The following is a 15,296-nucleotide window of genomic DNA, read 5'->3' as shown; positions in this document are numbered from 1 at the left end:
AGGCAGCACGGGAATAAAAAGTAATAAAAACGACATAGTATAGTAAGGCATAAAAAGCCATAAAAAGTCAAAGCATAGTAAGCCATATGAAGTTATAGTATAATGAGGCATAAAAAGTCATAAAATAGTACGGGATCAAAGATTTCATAAAATCATCATAAAAATGTCATAAAAAAGTAATAGTATAGTAAGGTAGAAAAAATGTTATAGTATAGAAAGAGATTAAAGATACAAAAACGCCATGAAAATGTCATAATATAGTAAGGCTTCAAAAAAGTCATGAAAATGTCAGGGGACAGTAAGGCATCAAAAATTTTATAAAAACAAAAAAAAAAAAGTCAGGCATAAAATGTTTAATTTATTTAAAGCATCAAAAACATTACAAAAGCGTCATAAAAAGTTAGTTTAGTATAGTAAAACATAAAGGTTGTATATCTACCTCCCATATTAAGACTTCTTTACGTGTCACAGTATTTCATCATATGTGAAGAAGGTTCTGGAGTCAGGTGGTTCAAACAGTATTACTTATTGATGAAAAGAGAGATGATCAAAACAGATAATTCTTAAGGAATTCTTTCTTTTAACCTTTAACTGTTTCATACTTTTCCTAATAGGGTAATTGTTTACTTCACATCCATACATGTTTACTCATGTTGTCTCTGTCCCACTGAGAGACACTGACCATGAGACACAGAGACTAAATACACACAGGTGACTGAACACAGGTGAAACACATGAGGGCAGGGCAGACAATCACAAAGGAGGGAAACAGGACAAAGACAGGAAGTAAAACTACCATGAGACACACAATGCCAGTGATTTCAAAATAAAACAGGAAACCAACCAACAGTTGGACATAGAGTCACGGTAAAAGACCATCAGATTGTGACAGCTTGACTTGAAGTTAAATTTTTTTAAATTTTTTTTTAGGGGTGCCAGCCAGGTCTCTCTCTTGGTATTTAAGATCAGTCAGTCAAGTTTGGTTTCGTTTGCAGTTTAAAAAAAATATTTAAATCAAACCTCACAAGGATGCACACCAATCAAAATGTACACCTGACACACTGAATGACCATACTCAACCCATCAAGAACAACACAAACACAAAATCTTAGTGTAAAACCAATATATTCATATATTTAAAGACTTTCACAGAAATACCCAAGACCTCCCAGTCCCAAAGTCCATAGAACAAAAAAAAATCCAACTCAAAATTCCGCTATGGGTTTTCCTCCACAGTTTTTTAGTTCAGATAAATCTTCTCAAAGGAAAGAAAAAGGAAAATTAAGTTCAGTTCAGTTCATAAATGTAAGCAAAGTTCAGTTCAAAAATAGTAACCAACGAGGTTAGACTTACAGTCAGTCAGTCAGGGCGTCCAGTCCAGTCAGTCTCATATGCCAGTCCTGGTTTTTCCTGCTGGGTTGTGGGTGAATGACCGGCTTCCATAAACAGCTGAGCAGAGTGGATATGGAGCGACCCGGGAGAATGAAGATGATTTTGATCAGAGGACGACCTTACTGCATGATACCGCACAAATGAGCATGCTGCTCCGTGTACACACTTCTGTTCTCCTCCTCCTGCTCTCCTCGCTGATGACGAGTGGAACGACAAATAAACACCACCTACAGGACACTCTTTTTCTTGTCGTTTATTATCAAACATCAGAACAGTTGGTGACATCACAGGTTACACAGCAAACAGCCAATCAGCTGCAGCCGTTATGTGTCAGTGTGTGTGTTTCAGAGAGTGTATCTCTTGTCTCCAGTGTGTGTTCCAGTTCTGTATTTTCCTCAGTTGGTTTCGTTTGTCATCATCTGAACGTAGCAACTCCGACCTGAACAGCTGTTCAAATCGCTGACACACACACACACAGACACACACACACACACACACACACACACACACACACACACACACACACACACAGACACACACACACACACACACACACAATGTGAATCAGATACATAATTTTATCTTTTGTGTGTGTGTGTGTGTGTGTGTCTGTGTGTGTGTGTGTGTGTGTCTGTGTCTGTGTGTGTGTGTGTGTGTGTGTGTGTGTACCTTCACAGCTTTGTCTCTCTGTTCTATAACAGTCAGATGTCCCAGGGTGCAACTGGTTGCGGTGATGGAAGCTGTTGTTGCTGTGGTAACAGAGGATGACAGGTCATCAGTGATGTTGGTGGGTGGGGTCAGGTACGAAATCCCAGACCAGGTCCTGACACACACACACACACACACACACACACACACGGAATTATTTGATAAATATTTGGCTGAATATCGGCTGTCTCCTCTGATGTCACAGGTGGGTCAGCAGGTCTGGTTACCTGTTTCCTGTGCAGGATCTCTGTCCTGGGTCTGTTCCTGTCTCCATGGTAAGAGTGCTGTCTTCAGAGTGCTGGTGGGACGCTGCCTTGGTTTCTATGGAAACAGAAAAAATGAAAACTGAATGACATGAGGCCAAAGGTGTCGAAGTCACAGATAGAAACCCGACTGCAGGATCCAGATCACAGTCAAAGGTCAAAGGTGAGCGGTTACCTGCAGGTGTGAGCAGGTCGTCCAGCTGACAGAGCAGCTTCTCCGTCAAAGACGCCAGTAATGTCACAAACTCCTCCCCCCGGACTCGCACACACTCCTGCACACACAAACACACACACACACATACACACACACAGATGTTACAGGTGTGACTCTGACAGGAACAGATGTTACAGGTGTGACTCCTCCTCCTGTACCTGTAGTTCCAGGTGTGAGCAGCAGACGGCGCTGTGCAGCCTCTCCTGTCTCCCCTCCTCTCTGCTGATCACTGTTTGCAGCTTGCCCCCCCCCACTGACACTCGCAGCTGATGCAAGTTGACAGTCTGAGGACAGAGACAGAGTCAGGAGACTCACCTGGACACACCTCAGTCCTCATGTCCTCAGGTACTCACCTTCTCCTGCTCGCTGGCTGTCAGAATCTCCTCCAGCTTCCTTCTCACTCCGCCCACCTCCTCTCTGAGCTCCGCCTCCTGCTGTTGCTCATAGTTACTGATCAACACTGCAGGGAACGAATGAAGCAGGCCGTCCAACACAGACAGCTGGTCCACCAGGTCTGAGAGACAGACAGGTAGAAGAGAGAGACAGGCAGGCAGGTAGAGAGACAGGCAGGTAGAGAGAGAGACAGGTAGACAGTAAGACAGGTAGAGAGACAGACAGAGAGAGAGAGACAGGCAGGTAGAGAAAGAGACAGGTAGAGAGTAAGACAGGTAGAGAGAGAGAGAGACAGGCAGGCAGGTAGAGAGACAGACAGGTAGAAAGACAGACAGAGAGAGAGACAGGTAGAGAGTAAGACAGGTCGAGACCAGTGGAGGTCCTCACAGACGTACCCTCTCTGCTGGTGCTCAGAAGCCTCCTGGCCTGCTCCTGGTATCCCAGCAGCCTTCGCTGCATGCTGTCAGCCCATTGGTCCAGAGAATCAGGAAGCAGCTGGAACCTGCCAAGACACTCGCGGCGGTAAAAGTCCTGAGGGGGGAGACGCCTTGTTAGAGTCCTTCACACCTGAGAGAATCTAACCTGATTCACTGCGAAGCCCCCCCCCCCCACACACACGCACAGGTCAGGTGCATTGTGGGTCGCTTGTAGCTTATTGATGCTAGGCTAGCAGGTGTTTTAAGTGTCCCGCCCCTTACCTCTGCAGCCAACAGCAGGACGTCATTGGTCTTCCACAGCACTGAGTTCACTGTGGAGCTGAAGGAGCTGAAACACACACAGACGTCCTCCATCAGACCACCAGACCACATCAGACCACATCAGACCATCAGGCCACCAGACCACATCAGACCTCATCAGACCACATCAGACCACCAGACTCCATCAGACCACATCAGACCACATCAGCCCATCAGACCACATCAGCCCACATCAGACCATCAGACAATCAGACCATATCAGACCCCATCAGACCCCATCAGACCACATCAGACCACCAGACTCCATCAGACCACATCAGACCACATCAGCCCATCAGACCACATCAGCCCACATCAGACCATCAGACAATCAGACCATATCAGACCCCATCAGACCCCATCAGACCACATCAGACCACCAGACTCCATCAGACCACATCAGACCACATCAGCCCATCAGACCACATCAGCCCACATCAGACCATCAGACAATCAGACCATATCAGACCCCATCAGACCCCATCAGACCACATCAGACCACCAGACTCCATCAGACCACATCAGACCACATCAGCCCATCAGACCACATCAGCCCACATCAGACCATCAGACAATCAGACCATATCAGACCCCATCAGACCCCATCAGACCACATCAGACCACCAGACTCCATCAGACCACATCAGACCACATCAGCCCATCAGACCACATCAGCCCACATCAGACCATCAGACAATCAGACCATATCAGACCCCATCAGACCCCATCAGACCACATCAGACCACCAGACTCCATCAGACCACATCAGACCACATCAGCCCATCAGACCACATCAGCCCACATCAGACCATCAGACAATCAGACCATATCAGACCCCATCAGACCCCATCAGACCACATCAGACCACCAGACTCCATCAGACCACATCAGACCACATCAGCCCATCAGACCACATCAGCCCACATCAGACCATCAGACAATCAGACCATATCAGACCCCATCAGACCCCATCAGACCACATCAGACCACCAGACTCCATCAGACCACATCAGACCACATCAGCCCATCAGACCACATCAGCCCACATCAGACCATCAGACAATCAGACCATATCAGACCCCATCAGACCCCATCAGACCACATCAGACCACCAGACTCCATCAGACCACATCAGACCACATCAGCCCATCAGACCACATCAGCCCACATCAGACCATCAGACAATCAGACCATATCAGACCCCATCAGACCCCATCAGACCACATCAGACCACCAGACTCCATCAGACCACATCAGACCACATCAGCCCATCAGACCACATCAGCCCACATCAGACCATCAGACAATCAGACCATATCAGACCCCATCAGACCCCATCAGACCACATCAGACCACCAGACTCCATCAGACCACATCAGACCACATCAGCCCATCAGACCACATCAGCCCACATCAGACCATCAGACAATCAGACCATATCAGACCCCATCAGACCCCATCAGACCACATCAGACCACCAGACTCCATCAGACCACATCAGACCACATCAGACCACCAGACAATCAGACCACATCAGACCATCAGGGTGGACTTACTGTGTGTTCTGTTCTGTTTCTGGTTTGGGTCCAAAAACCTGGAACCTCCTGTCGGCCCTGATGGACCTGCAGCCCCCCCTGACCCACACACAGGACACAGAAGCTTTATCTTACAGTGAGTGATGAACCTGGCTCTGAAGACCACTATCCAGAGTGTGTGTGTGTGTGTGTACCTCAGTGCACTGACAGACTCAGCAGATCTCAGTTGAGGACGGTGGACTGGACTCTGAGCTGCAGACACACAGACTGTTTTTATTAGAGAGGAGACCAGGAGTCAGAGGAGAGACCAGGTCCCTGCTGGACTCAAACAGAGACCAGGTCCCTGCTGGACTCTAGACTGCTGCTATAGACCTAGACTGCTGGGGGGACTCCCATGATGCATTGAGCTCTAGGTACCAGTCTGCGTGGAGCTCCACCCCTCCCCCATTGTACTTGAAGACAACAACTCCAGCTCATTTCTCTGACTGACCCTCACCTGTACAGGTGAGTTTTACCTGTGGCCGTCCTGACTGTTGTTAGTGAAGCTAAACTGTGTCCAGAGGAGACGTGTTAATGAGACCAGAACAAGGTCGGATCTGCTGGACCACTTCTGGAGGTGGTCTGGCTCACACTGTGTTCAGATCCCCCACAGAAGATGGGATCATTTACAATCTGGATCCAGATCACCTCCAGGTGTGGACCAGGTACAGATCAGTCAGACAGATGTTGTTTACCAGCAGCTGGTCTTGATGTCTCTGCTGGACCCTCCTGGATCACACAGAACCTGAGGGAGGAAGATCATCATCATCATCATCATCATCATCATCATAACGGTAAGTCTCCAGCTGTTCCTCAATGGGTTCAGTACCTGTTCAGGGACTTGATGATGTCCACAACAGGGTCATCAAGGAGGTCCACACCTGTCCTGCTCACCTCCAGTAGACCAGCAGGTGGGGCAGACCTGACCTCCTTCCTGGACTTAGAACGAGCTGACAAAGTGAGGCCCTCCTGCGGTGGGGGGGTCCACAACACAAAGACAACACACTGGTTGTGACCCAGGTGGACAGAAAGTACACGACATCAACAGGAACACATGAGCTCCAGGTTCTGAACAGGTAGTCCAGAACAGGAAGTACAAATAGACCACAGGTAGTCCAGATCCAGGTAGGTTGTAGTCCAGTCCAAGAGTGGGGATGGGGGGGTCCAGAAAGACAGGTGGTCATTCAGTTAAACAGGAAGTAGTCCAGGTGGACAGGAGCTACAGACAGGTGGTGGTCCAGACAAAACCAGGTAGACAGCAGAGAGTAAATGTGGACCAGATACAAGAGGAGACCTACCAGTCCAAAGTCCAGATACTGACAGCGCTTCATCAAGGCCTCATTGACTGAAGACAGGACAGAACACACCTGGTCTGGAGACACCTGCAGACAGACAGACAGACAGGTGGAGAGACAGACAGGTACCTTGTTTAATATTTGTTTAATACAGTGGTGAAGGAGTAGTACTAAGAACTATCTAGGTGCATGTTCTACAGTAGTACTACTGAGTACCTGTGTGTACCTGAGTACCTGTGTGTACCTGTGTGTACACCTGAGTGTACCTGAGTATACCTGAGTACCTGTGTACCTGTGTGTACCTGTGTGTACCTGAGTATACCTGAGTACCTGTGTGTACTTGTGTGTACCTGTGTGTACCTGAGTACCTGTGTGTACTTGTGTGTACCTGTGTGTACCTGAGTACCTGTGTGTACTTGTGTGTACCTGAGTATACCTGAGTACCTGTGTGTACCTGAGTACCTGTGTACCTGTGTGTACCTGAGTATACCTGAGTACCTGTGTGTACTTGTGTGTACCTGAGTATACCTGAGTACCTGTGTGTACTTGTGTGTACCTGTGTGTTCTCCATCATCTTCTTCACTTCCTCCAACCTGCTACTGATCACTATCTGCTGCTGGTTACTGAAGGCTGCCTGAGGTGACAAACAGACAGACAGGTAGTTACACAGACAGACAGTCAGACAGACAGACAGGTAGATACACAGACAGACAGTCAGACAGACAGGTAGATACACAGCAAGACAGACAGGTGAACAGACAGACAGACAGACCGGTACCTCAGCCTTGATGTGAACCTGGGAGCTGTTGATCACTCTCTGGATCTTCTCCATGAATGTCACCTCAGACTTCATGAAGGAGAGTTTCTCCTCAAACCTCCCCGACACCTCCTTCACCTGGAGGAGGAGCACGAGCTTAATGAAGCCTGATGTCAACAACAGAGCTGCACACAGGTGTCCACACTGCAGGAGACACTCACACAGATGGACAGAGGACGTTTGGTGCATTTTGTTTTAGTCTAAACTAGAGTTGCTCCATTATGCCAAAAAAATCTTACTCATGATTATTTCAATCAATATTGAGATCAGGATTATTCAACACGATTTCTCATTGATTTTGGAAAACATATGAAGTGTCTATGAATGTCTATGAAGTTATTCCTGTTATACCCGATGTAAGTGAAAGATACCTGCGCGTGGACTTATATTATTACTCATATTATCAATAGTTGCTAATGACAATGATGAATTACATTTATATATTTTCTAAAGGCTCACAGTCGTGTGCCTCCGCCATCCAGCCACGTCACAGCATTGAATAATGGCCAGAAATGTTTTTGCAGAACATTATGTCACGGGTAAGTTGACCTTTGACCCTTTGGATATAAAAGTCATCACCTAATTTTTACCTTACAGACATATGAGTTAAATTGTGTTTGAATTTGTGATTCATGGCACAGTGTCTGGGCTTTTCTGAGATATTGCATTCAAAGAACGTGAGGTCAGCATGACCCTTGACCTTTGACCTTTGACCACCAAACTCTAATCAGTTCATTCCTGAGTCCAGGTGAATGTTTGTGTCTGTCAAGGTGTTACTGAGATATCATATCTACGAGAATGAGACGGACGGACAACCTAAAAACAAAACGGCCGTCGCTCTGACTGTTGTTACATCCTGTTTTATTTTGGTGTTTCCTGTTGATCCTTTTAGGTTGATCATCTGTTTGGCAGACACCTGTGCTGATTAGTGGGCTGAGTCTATATAGGCAGGTCCTCTTTGTTCAGCTCGCTCTCTCTCCACCTTTCAGGTGCTAGGTATCTGGTCTCCCTTTAGTCCTGCATTGTCCTTCAGTTACTGTAATAAATTCATATGCAGTACCTTCCGACTGGTGTGGTGTCCATTATTATGTTCGGTGTTTGAGCCAGCCGTAACACTGAGTTCAGGTGTTTGTCCTGTTTCCTCAGTAGAACAACAGTAGACATCATACCTGCTGTAGACTCCTGGACTCGAACCTGTCCAGCTCAGAGCAGATGGACTCCTCTGTCACATTGATGTGTTTGGTCTCCTCCGTCAACCTCCTCTTCAACACCTTCACCTCATGAGGAGAGAAATCTCCTCCTTCACTGAACAACCTGCAGCAGGACAAACATCATCATCACTGTGTCTGTGGCTCAGGTGAGTCCTGCAGGTGTTCCAGCTGTTACCTGAAGGAGCTGAGGAGCTGTGTCGTTCTTTGTCTGACCCCCTCCAGTCGGATCTGCACTGTCTGTCTGAAGCTGGTCTGACAGCTCTGGGTGTCTTTGACGTGTTGATCCACACAGTCCTGCAGGGAGGAGCTTACAGCCTCTAGCCTGCAGAGACACACACACTGTGACAGCAGTCCTCAGTGTTTACACTCAGTCAGCTGACCACAGATAAGCTGTTACCGTTGGCTGCTGCTAGCCGTCCGGACGCCGTCCTCCATGTTGGACAGAGTGACGGTGAACTCCAGGTTCCTCCTGCTGATGGAGGTCTGCAGGTGCTGCAGCTCCGTCCTGCAGGAAGTCAACACGTCCAGCACCTCCTCACAGTGAACCTCCACATATCGCTGGTGGAGCTGCAGCTCAGCTACACACAAACACACACAGACACACATTTACATTCAAACACTTCACACAACTCTCCTCCACACACCACTGTGACTCTGTGTGTGTGTGTGTGTGCGTGTGTGTGTGTGTGTGTATGTGTGTGTGTTACCCAGGCGGGGTTGGTATATGTGGGTCTGGATGTGCTGGGAGTCCAGCTGCTGCAGTTGGAGCTCTTGCTCCAAAGACACCGCCTCTTTCCTGTCTGTTACCATGGCAAAGGAGGAGCTGAGGACGTCACAGAAATGCTGCTCCAGGTGATCCAGGAACAGGGTCCGAGTCCTGGACACACACACACACACACACAGTCAGCCATGGAGAGTGCTCCTCAGTTGGCATGTGTTGCTTTTGTGTGTACCTGCGTGTGTACCTGTGGTGTGTGTGTGTGTGTGTGTGTGTGTGTGTGTGTGTGTGTGTGTGTGTGTGTGTGTGTGTGTGTGTGTGTGTGTGAGTTTGTGTGTGTACCTGCTCAGTGTGTGTGTGAGCAGCTCCACAGGAAACAGGCTCAGGTGTGTTTTTTGCTCCAGGTCGTCCGGCAGGTCGGGGGCTGGGCAACTGAAGGCGGGGCCAGTATAGGTCACGCCCTTTGACGATATAAACTTGACATAGCTGCTGATGTCACAGAGATCCAGCAGAGAGTACTCCGCCTACAAACACACACACACACACACACACACACATTAACATTTTGTCTGGACCAATAAGAGGTTGTCGTTGTCACTGATCAGAGCTTCACCTCCTTCAGCCAATCCTGAGAGGACTGGGCGGGGTCAACATCATTCTGAAAGCTGATAGGATGATTATCTGTCATTTCCTCTGGTTTCTGTATTTCAAACTCCCCCCTGGTCTCTACGGAAACAAACAAACAAACAAACAAACAGTTTCTTATTTAAACCATGTACACACAGACAGACAGACAGACAGAGAGACAGACAGATAGGCAGACAGAGACAGACAAGTAGACACGTAGACAGACAGACAGACAAACAGACAGACAGGCAGACAGACAGACAGACAGACAGACAGACAGACAGACAGACAGACAGACAGACAGACAGACAGACAGGCAGACAAACAGACAGACAGACAGACTGACCCAGGTTGGTGGTTGACAGGTGGAGGTTCTGCAGTTCTTCTGGACTCTGAGGATGAGGGTGAGGATGAGGATGAGGAAGATGTTTTCTAGATAGAGTTTTGACTTTAGATTGAATCTAAAATCTGCACACACTGGGCTGATGCTTTACTGATGACAGGTATTGATCAGGTTATTGATCAGTGAGTTTCAGACAGACTGACCCAGGTTGGTGGTTGACAGGTGGAGGTTCTGCAGTTCTTCTGGACTCTGAGGATGAGGGTGAGGATGAGGATGAGGAAGATGTTTTCTAGATAGAGTTTTGACTTTAGATTGAATCTAAAATCTGCACACACTGGGCTGATGCTTTACTGATGACAGGTATTGATCAGGTTATTGATCAGTGAGTTTCTGTGTTCAATCAGCACGCTGCGTTCAGTGACATCAAGTTAAAATCTGAATCACTTAAGTTGTGTGTTTCAGTAAAACAAATCTAATCCCTATTACCAGTGGGGTGGGGTTGGTTATGCTATGGTTACCAGCAGGTGTGGGTGTGTCTGAGGAGTGGTTGCCATGGTTACCGGTGCATAGGTATATTTGAGTCGGTAGAATGAGCTGAGGCTGCTGCTGTAGGAGAGGAGCTCCTCCAGAAAGACAGAGGGGAGATGCTCCAACACCTCCCACTGATCAGAGACACACTGTCTGCAGCTGCAAGCACACACACACACACACAGTAATTAGCATTAACATTAGCATTAAGATTAACATTAGTATTAATATTATCATTAGCATAAACATTAGCATTAGCATTAGCATGCGTCCTCCCATACCTGTGTTTGACGTCCTGCAGGTACAGGACAGTTTTGTCCAGAGACGTCTTCAGGGTGTCCTCACTGCTCTCCTGACGGAGTCCAGCCAACAGGTCATCCAGACGCACCTTCTTCCTCTGACAACACCACAGCAAAGCATCATGGGAGATACTCCTACTTGCTGACAGATGCTCACTCCATGAGAGACTGACTCACCTGTATGTGTTGCTGCTGTGAGTGTCGGAGGTTGTCCAGGTGTTGCTGCATTTCTTTTTCTCTGCTCTCTAACCTGCTGCTGTGCGTCTCCCATAGCAACGTCGCTCCTCGTATCACAACAAACACACACCTGGTGAGGCTGAGAGCATGACAGGCCACAGAGTCACAGCACACCTGTAGACAGGTAGATGGACAGACAGGTAAAGAGACAGACAAACACAGAGAGACATACAGACATTAGAACATGAACATCAGAACCTTGACGGAGGATTAATTACAGCTGTGATCATCTTTAATGATTATGAGACTGACATCTAACGCAGACAGTCGCTCTTCATCCTGACTCTGACTTCGTCCAATCAGAGCGAGGAGCTGAGAGCTCACAACGTCGTTCACCTCCTCCTCTGACAGCTGTAGAGCTGAGAGCGCCTCCTGCAGGAGGAAACATGACAACAGTCAGTCCTCACACCTGAGAGCAGGTGTGTCAGAGTCCAGGTGCCAGAGAACCCCAAGACAAGCTGACCCAGCAGCATCACTGTACAGGTGTAAACCACCTGATCATGAAGCGTCAGACAGAAGAGCATCACCTGTGACTGCGGACAGAGAATGAGTGAGTGTGATCTCACCTGGTGATGTTTTTTGATTTGAGCTGGTAAAAGTGGAAATGACCTCAGTTTTAAGGACCCGTCACTCAAGACAAATATTGTCCTTTTGACTTGACTACATTTCTATGAAGGACTCATTCAGTGAATGAATTTTATTTTATTTTGAAAATGTTATAGACCATAAACCAATCACAGCAACTCTTCCACTGTCAGCCATGTTTGAACCTGTCAGTGTCCTAACGATCAGTCAGTCAGTAGTCGGTCAGTCATCAGTCAGTAGTCAGTCTTCAGTCAATCATCAGTCAGTCAGTTTTCAGTTGGTCAGTCATCAGTCAGTCAGTAGTCAGTCATCAGTCAGTCAGTCAGTCAGTCAGTCAGTCAGTCATCAGTCAGTCAGTCATCAGTCAGTCATCAGTCAGTCATCAGTCAGTTTTCAGTTGGTCAGTCATCAGTCAGTCAGTCAGTCAGTAGTCAGTCTTCAGTCAGTTTTCAGTTGGTCAGTCATCAGTCAGTCAGTAGTCAGTCATCAGTCAGTCAGTAGTCAGTCATCAGTCAGTCAGTCAGTCAGTCAGTCAGTCAGTCATCAGTCAGTCAGTCATCAGTCAGTCATCAGTCAGTCTTCAGTCAGTTTTCAGTTGGTCAGTCATCAGTCAGTCAGTAGTCAGTCATCAGTCAGTCAGTAGTCAGTCATCAGTCAGTCAGTCAGTCAGTAGTCAGTCATCAGTCAGTCAGTCATCAGTCAGTCAGTCAGTCAGTAGTTAGTCATCAGTCAGTCAGTAGTCAGTCATCAGTCAGTCAGTCAGTAGTCAGTCAGTCAGTCAGTAGTCAGTCATCAGTCAGTCAGTTTTCAGTTGGTCAGTCATCAGTCAGTCAGTCATCAATCAGTCATCAGTCAGTCAGTCAGTCAGTCAGCTTTCAGTTGGTCAGTCATCAGTCAGTCAGTCAGTCAGTAGTCAGTCATCAGTCAGTCAGTCATCAGTCAGTCAGTCAGTCAGTAGTTAGTCATCAGTCAGTCAGTAGTCAGTCAGTCAGTCAGTAGTCAGTCATCAGTCAGTCAGTCATCAGTCAGTAGTCAGTCATCAGTCAGTCAGTCAGTCAGTAGTCAGTCAGTCAGTCAGTAGTCAGTCATCAGTCAGTCAGTCATCAGTCAGTCAGTCATCAGTCAGTCAGTCAGTAGTCAGTCATCAGTCAGTCATCAGTCAGTCATCAGTCAGTCAGTCAGTCATCAGTCAGTCAGTCAGTTTTCAGTTGGTCATTCATCAGTCAGTCAGTCAGTCAGTCAGTTTTCAGTTGGTCAGTCATCAGTCAGTCAGTCATCAGTCAGTCAGTCAGTCAGTCAGTCATCAGTCAGTCAGTCAGTCAGTCAGTCATCAGTCAGTCAGTCAGTCAGTCAGTCATCAGTCAGTCAGTCAGTCAGTCAGTCATCAGTCAGTCAGTCAGTCAGTCAGTCATCAGTCAGTCAGTCAGTCAGTCAGTCATCAGTCAGTCAGTCAGTCAGTCAGTCATCAGTCAGTCAGTCAGTCAGTCAGTCATCAGTCAGTCAGTCAGTCAGTCAGTCATCAGTCAGTCAGTCAGTCAGTCAGTCATCAGTCAGTCAGTCAGTCAGTCAGTCATCAGTCAGTCAGTCAGTCAGTCAGTCATCAGTCAGTCAGTCAGTCAGTCAGTCATCAGTCAGTCAGTCAGTCAGTCAGTCATCAGTCAGTCAGTCAGTCAGTCAGTCATCAGTCAGTCAGTCAGTCAGTCAGTCATCAGTCAGTCAGTCAGTCAGTCAGTCATCAGTCAGTCAGTCATCAGTCAGTCATCAGTCAGTCAGTCAGTAGTCAGTCAGTCAGTCAGTCATCAGTCAGTCACCTGGTTCTGTAAATGTGGAACAATACAACATAAATGTACTGTGAATACTGCAGTACTTTTAAATCCAGTACTTCAGTAGAGATGTGACTGAACGACTGTCACTTGTATTGGAGGATCTGTGATGGAGCTGGACTCCTTCACCTGTGTGCTGGTCAACCTGTTTTCAGGTGTGACCCTGTTTACCCTCCTGTCTGAACGTCCTCCAGTCTCAGTTTAAAAGACAAACGTGGTTCAAATGCAGTTTGCAAATGCTGTATTTTAACACCATGTATTAATACGCTTTATATCATAATATACGTATGTCTATATGGACATGCTGCTCATCCAGTGACAGACACTGTCGTAACCATGGTGACAGTGAGTTCAGTCTGTACTCACCTGACAATGCCGCACCTCAGCCAGTTGATCCTGCCATGTCTGTTCATAACAACAACGGAGCTGATGGAGGAGGTCAGCATGAAGACTGTCTATCCTCTTAAACACACACACACAAACACAACACACACACGACACACACACACAACACACACACAGCACACACACACACGAACACACACACACACACACCACACACACACCACACACACACAACACACACACACACCACACACACACACACACACCACACAGTGAGAACTTGCCAGACACATTTCATGTGTTCTTGTGTTGATGGAAGATAAACAGCAGGTGGAGCTGAGTCTTCAGTCGCTGCCATTAAACCACTGAAGAAGAGGAGGTCATTAAAGAGAGCCAGTCAAAGGTCAAAACGATGATGGAATATATGTTGATGGAGAACGTGCATGGACGAACATCTGAGACATGTGGAGAACATGAATGGGAGATGGAGAACATGATGGAGGAACCATGATGGATGTGAGAACATGATGGAGAACATGATGGAGAACATGGGAATGTGGGAGGAACATGATGGAGAACAACATGATGAGACTGTGGGCAGGAGAACATGTGGAGACGATAGATGATAGCATGATGGGACAGGGGGAACATGTCGCAGTGGGGACCAGGAACATGATGGACTGATGGAAACATGTGGGGAACGAGAACATGTATGGAGAACATGTGTAGGAACATGGATGGAGAACATGATAGGAGAACATGATGAGAACATGATGGCGAGAACATGATCGGAGCTGTCGGAGAACATGTGGGAACATGTGGGAGAACATGATGGAGAACATGATGAGAACATGATGGAGAACATGTTGGAACATGATGGAGGAACATGATGGAGAACATGTGGGAACATGTGGCGAATGGGAACATGTGAGAACATGTGGGAACATCGTGGGACATGATGGAAAACTGATGGAGAAACATGATGGAGAACATGTGGGGAACATGTGGGAAATCATGACTGGAGAACATGATAGAAATGGAGAACATGATGGAGAATGATGCGGAACATTGTGGAGGAAGAGGAGAACATGATGGAGAACATGATGGAAGAACATTGATGCGAAACATTGTGGGGAAAATGTGTGGGGAGACAGTGCGGAGAACATGAATGGAAGAACATGTCAGGA

At 47.2% G+C, this 15,296-nt stretch overlaps 1 protein-coding gene across 1 annotated transcript in view; it reads right to left on the bottom strand.

The window, feature by feature from the left end:
• Window positions 1-1,457: 1,457 nt before the first annotated feature.
• Window positions 1,458-15,296, bottom strand: part of ccdc180 (coiled-coil domain containing 180) — a 17,654-nt gene continuing 3,815 nt past the window's right edge. The window contains exons 10-34 of the mRNA XM_022766567.1: window positions 14,131-14,219; window positions 11,609-11,728; window positions 11,297-11,470; window positions 11,102-11,217; window positions 10,853-10,979; window positions 9,665-9,846; window positions 9,312-9,481; window positions 9,002-9,182; window positions 8,780-8,926; window positions 8,563-8,707; window positions 7,355-7,471; window positions 7,133-7,210; window positions 6,469-6,663; window positions 6,111-6,310; window positions 5,977-6,026; window positions 5,437-5,494; window positions 5,264-5,341; window positions 3,669-3,735; window positions 3,366-3,501; window positions 2,931-3,091; window positions 2,736-2,861; window positions 2,539-2,635; window positions 2,328-2,421; window positions 2,062-2,215; window positions 1,458-1,851 (exon numbers count right to left, since the gene is read on the bottom strand). Of these exons, the coding sequence (XP_022622288.1) occupies window positions 1,723-1,851; window positions 2,062-2,215; window positions 2,328-2,421; window positions 2,539-2,635; window positions 2,736-2,861; window positions 2,931-3,091; window positions 3,366-3,501; window positions 3,669-3,735; window positions 5,264-5,341; window positions 5,437-5,494; window positions 5,977-6,026; window positions 6,111-6,310; window positions 6,469-6,663; window positions 7,133-7,210; window positions 7,355-7,471; window positions 8,563-8,707; window positions 8,780-8,926; window positions 9,002-9,182; window positions 9,312-9,481; window positions 9,665-9,846; window positions 10,853-10,979; window positions 11,102-11,217; window positions 11,297-11,470; window positions 11,609-11,728; window positions 14,131-14,219 (3,191 nt within the window). The 3' untranslated portion in view covers window positions 1,458-1,722. The remainder of the gene's footprint in view (window positions 1,852-2,061; window positions 2,216-2,327; window positions 2,422-2,538; window positions 2,636-2,735; window positions 2,862-2,930; window positions 3,092-3,365; window positions 3,502-3,668; window positions 3,736-5,263; window positions 5,342-5,436; window positions 5,495-5,976; window positions 6,027-6,110; window positions 6,311-6,468; window positions 6,664-7,132; window positions 7,211-7,354; window positions 7,472-8,562; window positions 8,708-8,779; window positions 8,927-9,001; window positions 9,183-9,311; window positions 9,482-9,664; window positions 9,847-10,852; window positions 10,980-11,101; window positions 11,218-11,296; window positions 11,471-11,608; window positions 11,729-14,130; window positions 14,220-15,296) is intronic.

The sequence above is a fragment of the Seriola dumerili genome, unplaced genomic scaffold (assembly GCF_002260705.1).
Source record: "Seriola dumerili isolate Sdu_G_001 unplaced genomic scaffold, Sdu_1.0 BDQW01000866.1, whole genome shotgun sequence".
In the NCBI taxonomy this organism is placed as follows: Eukaryota; Metazoa; Chordata; class Actinopteri; order Carangiformes; family Carangidae; genus Seriola; species Seriola dumerili.
Note: the sequence above shows the minus strand (reverse complement) of the source record. Positions and strands in the feature narration are given on the sequence as shown.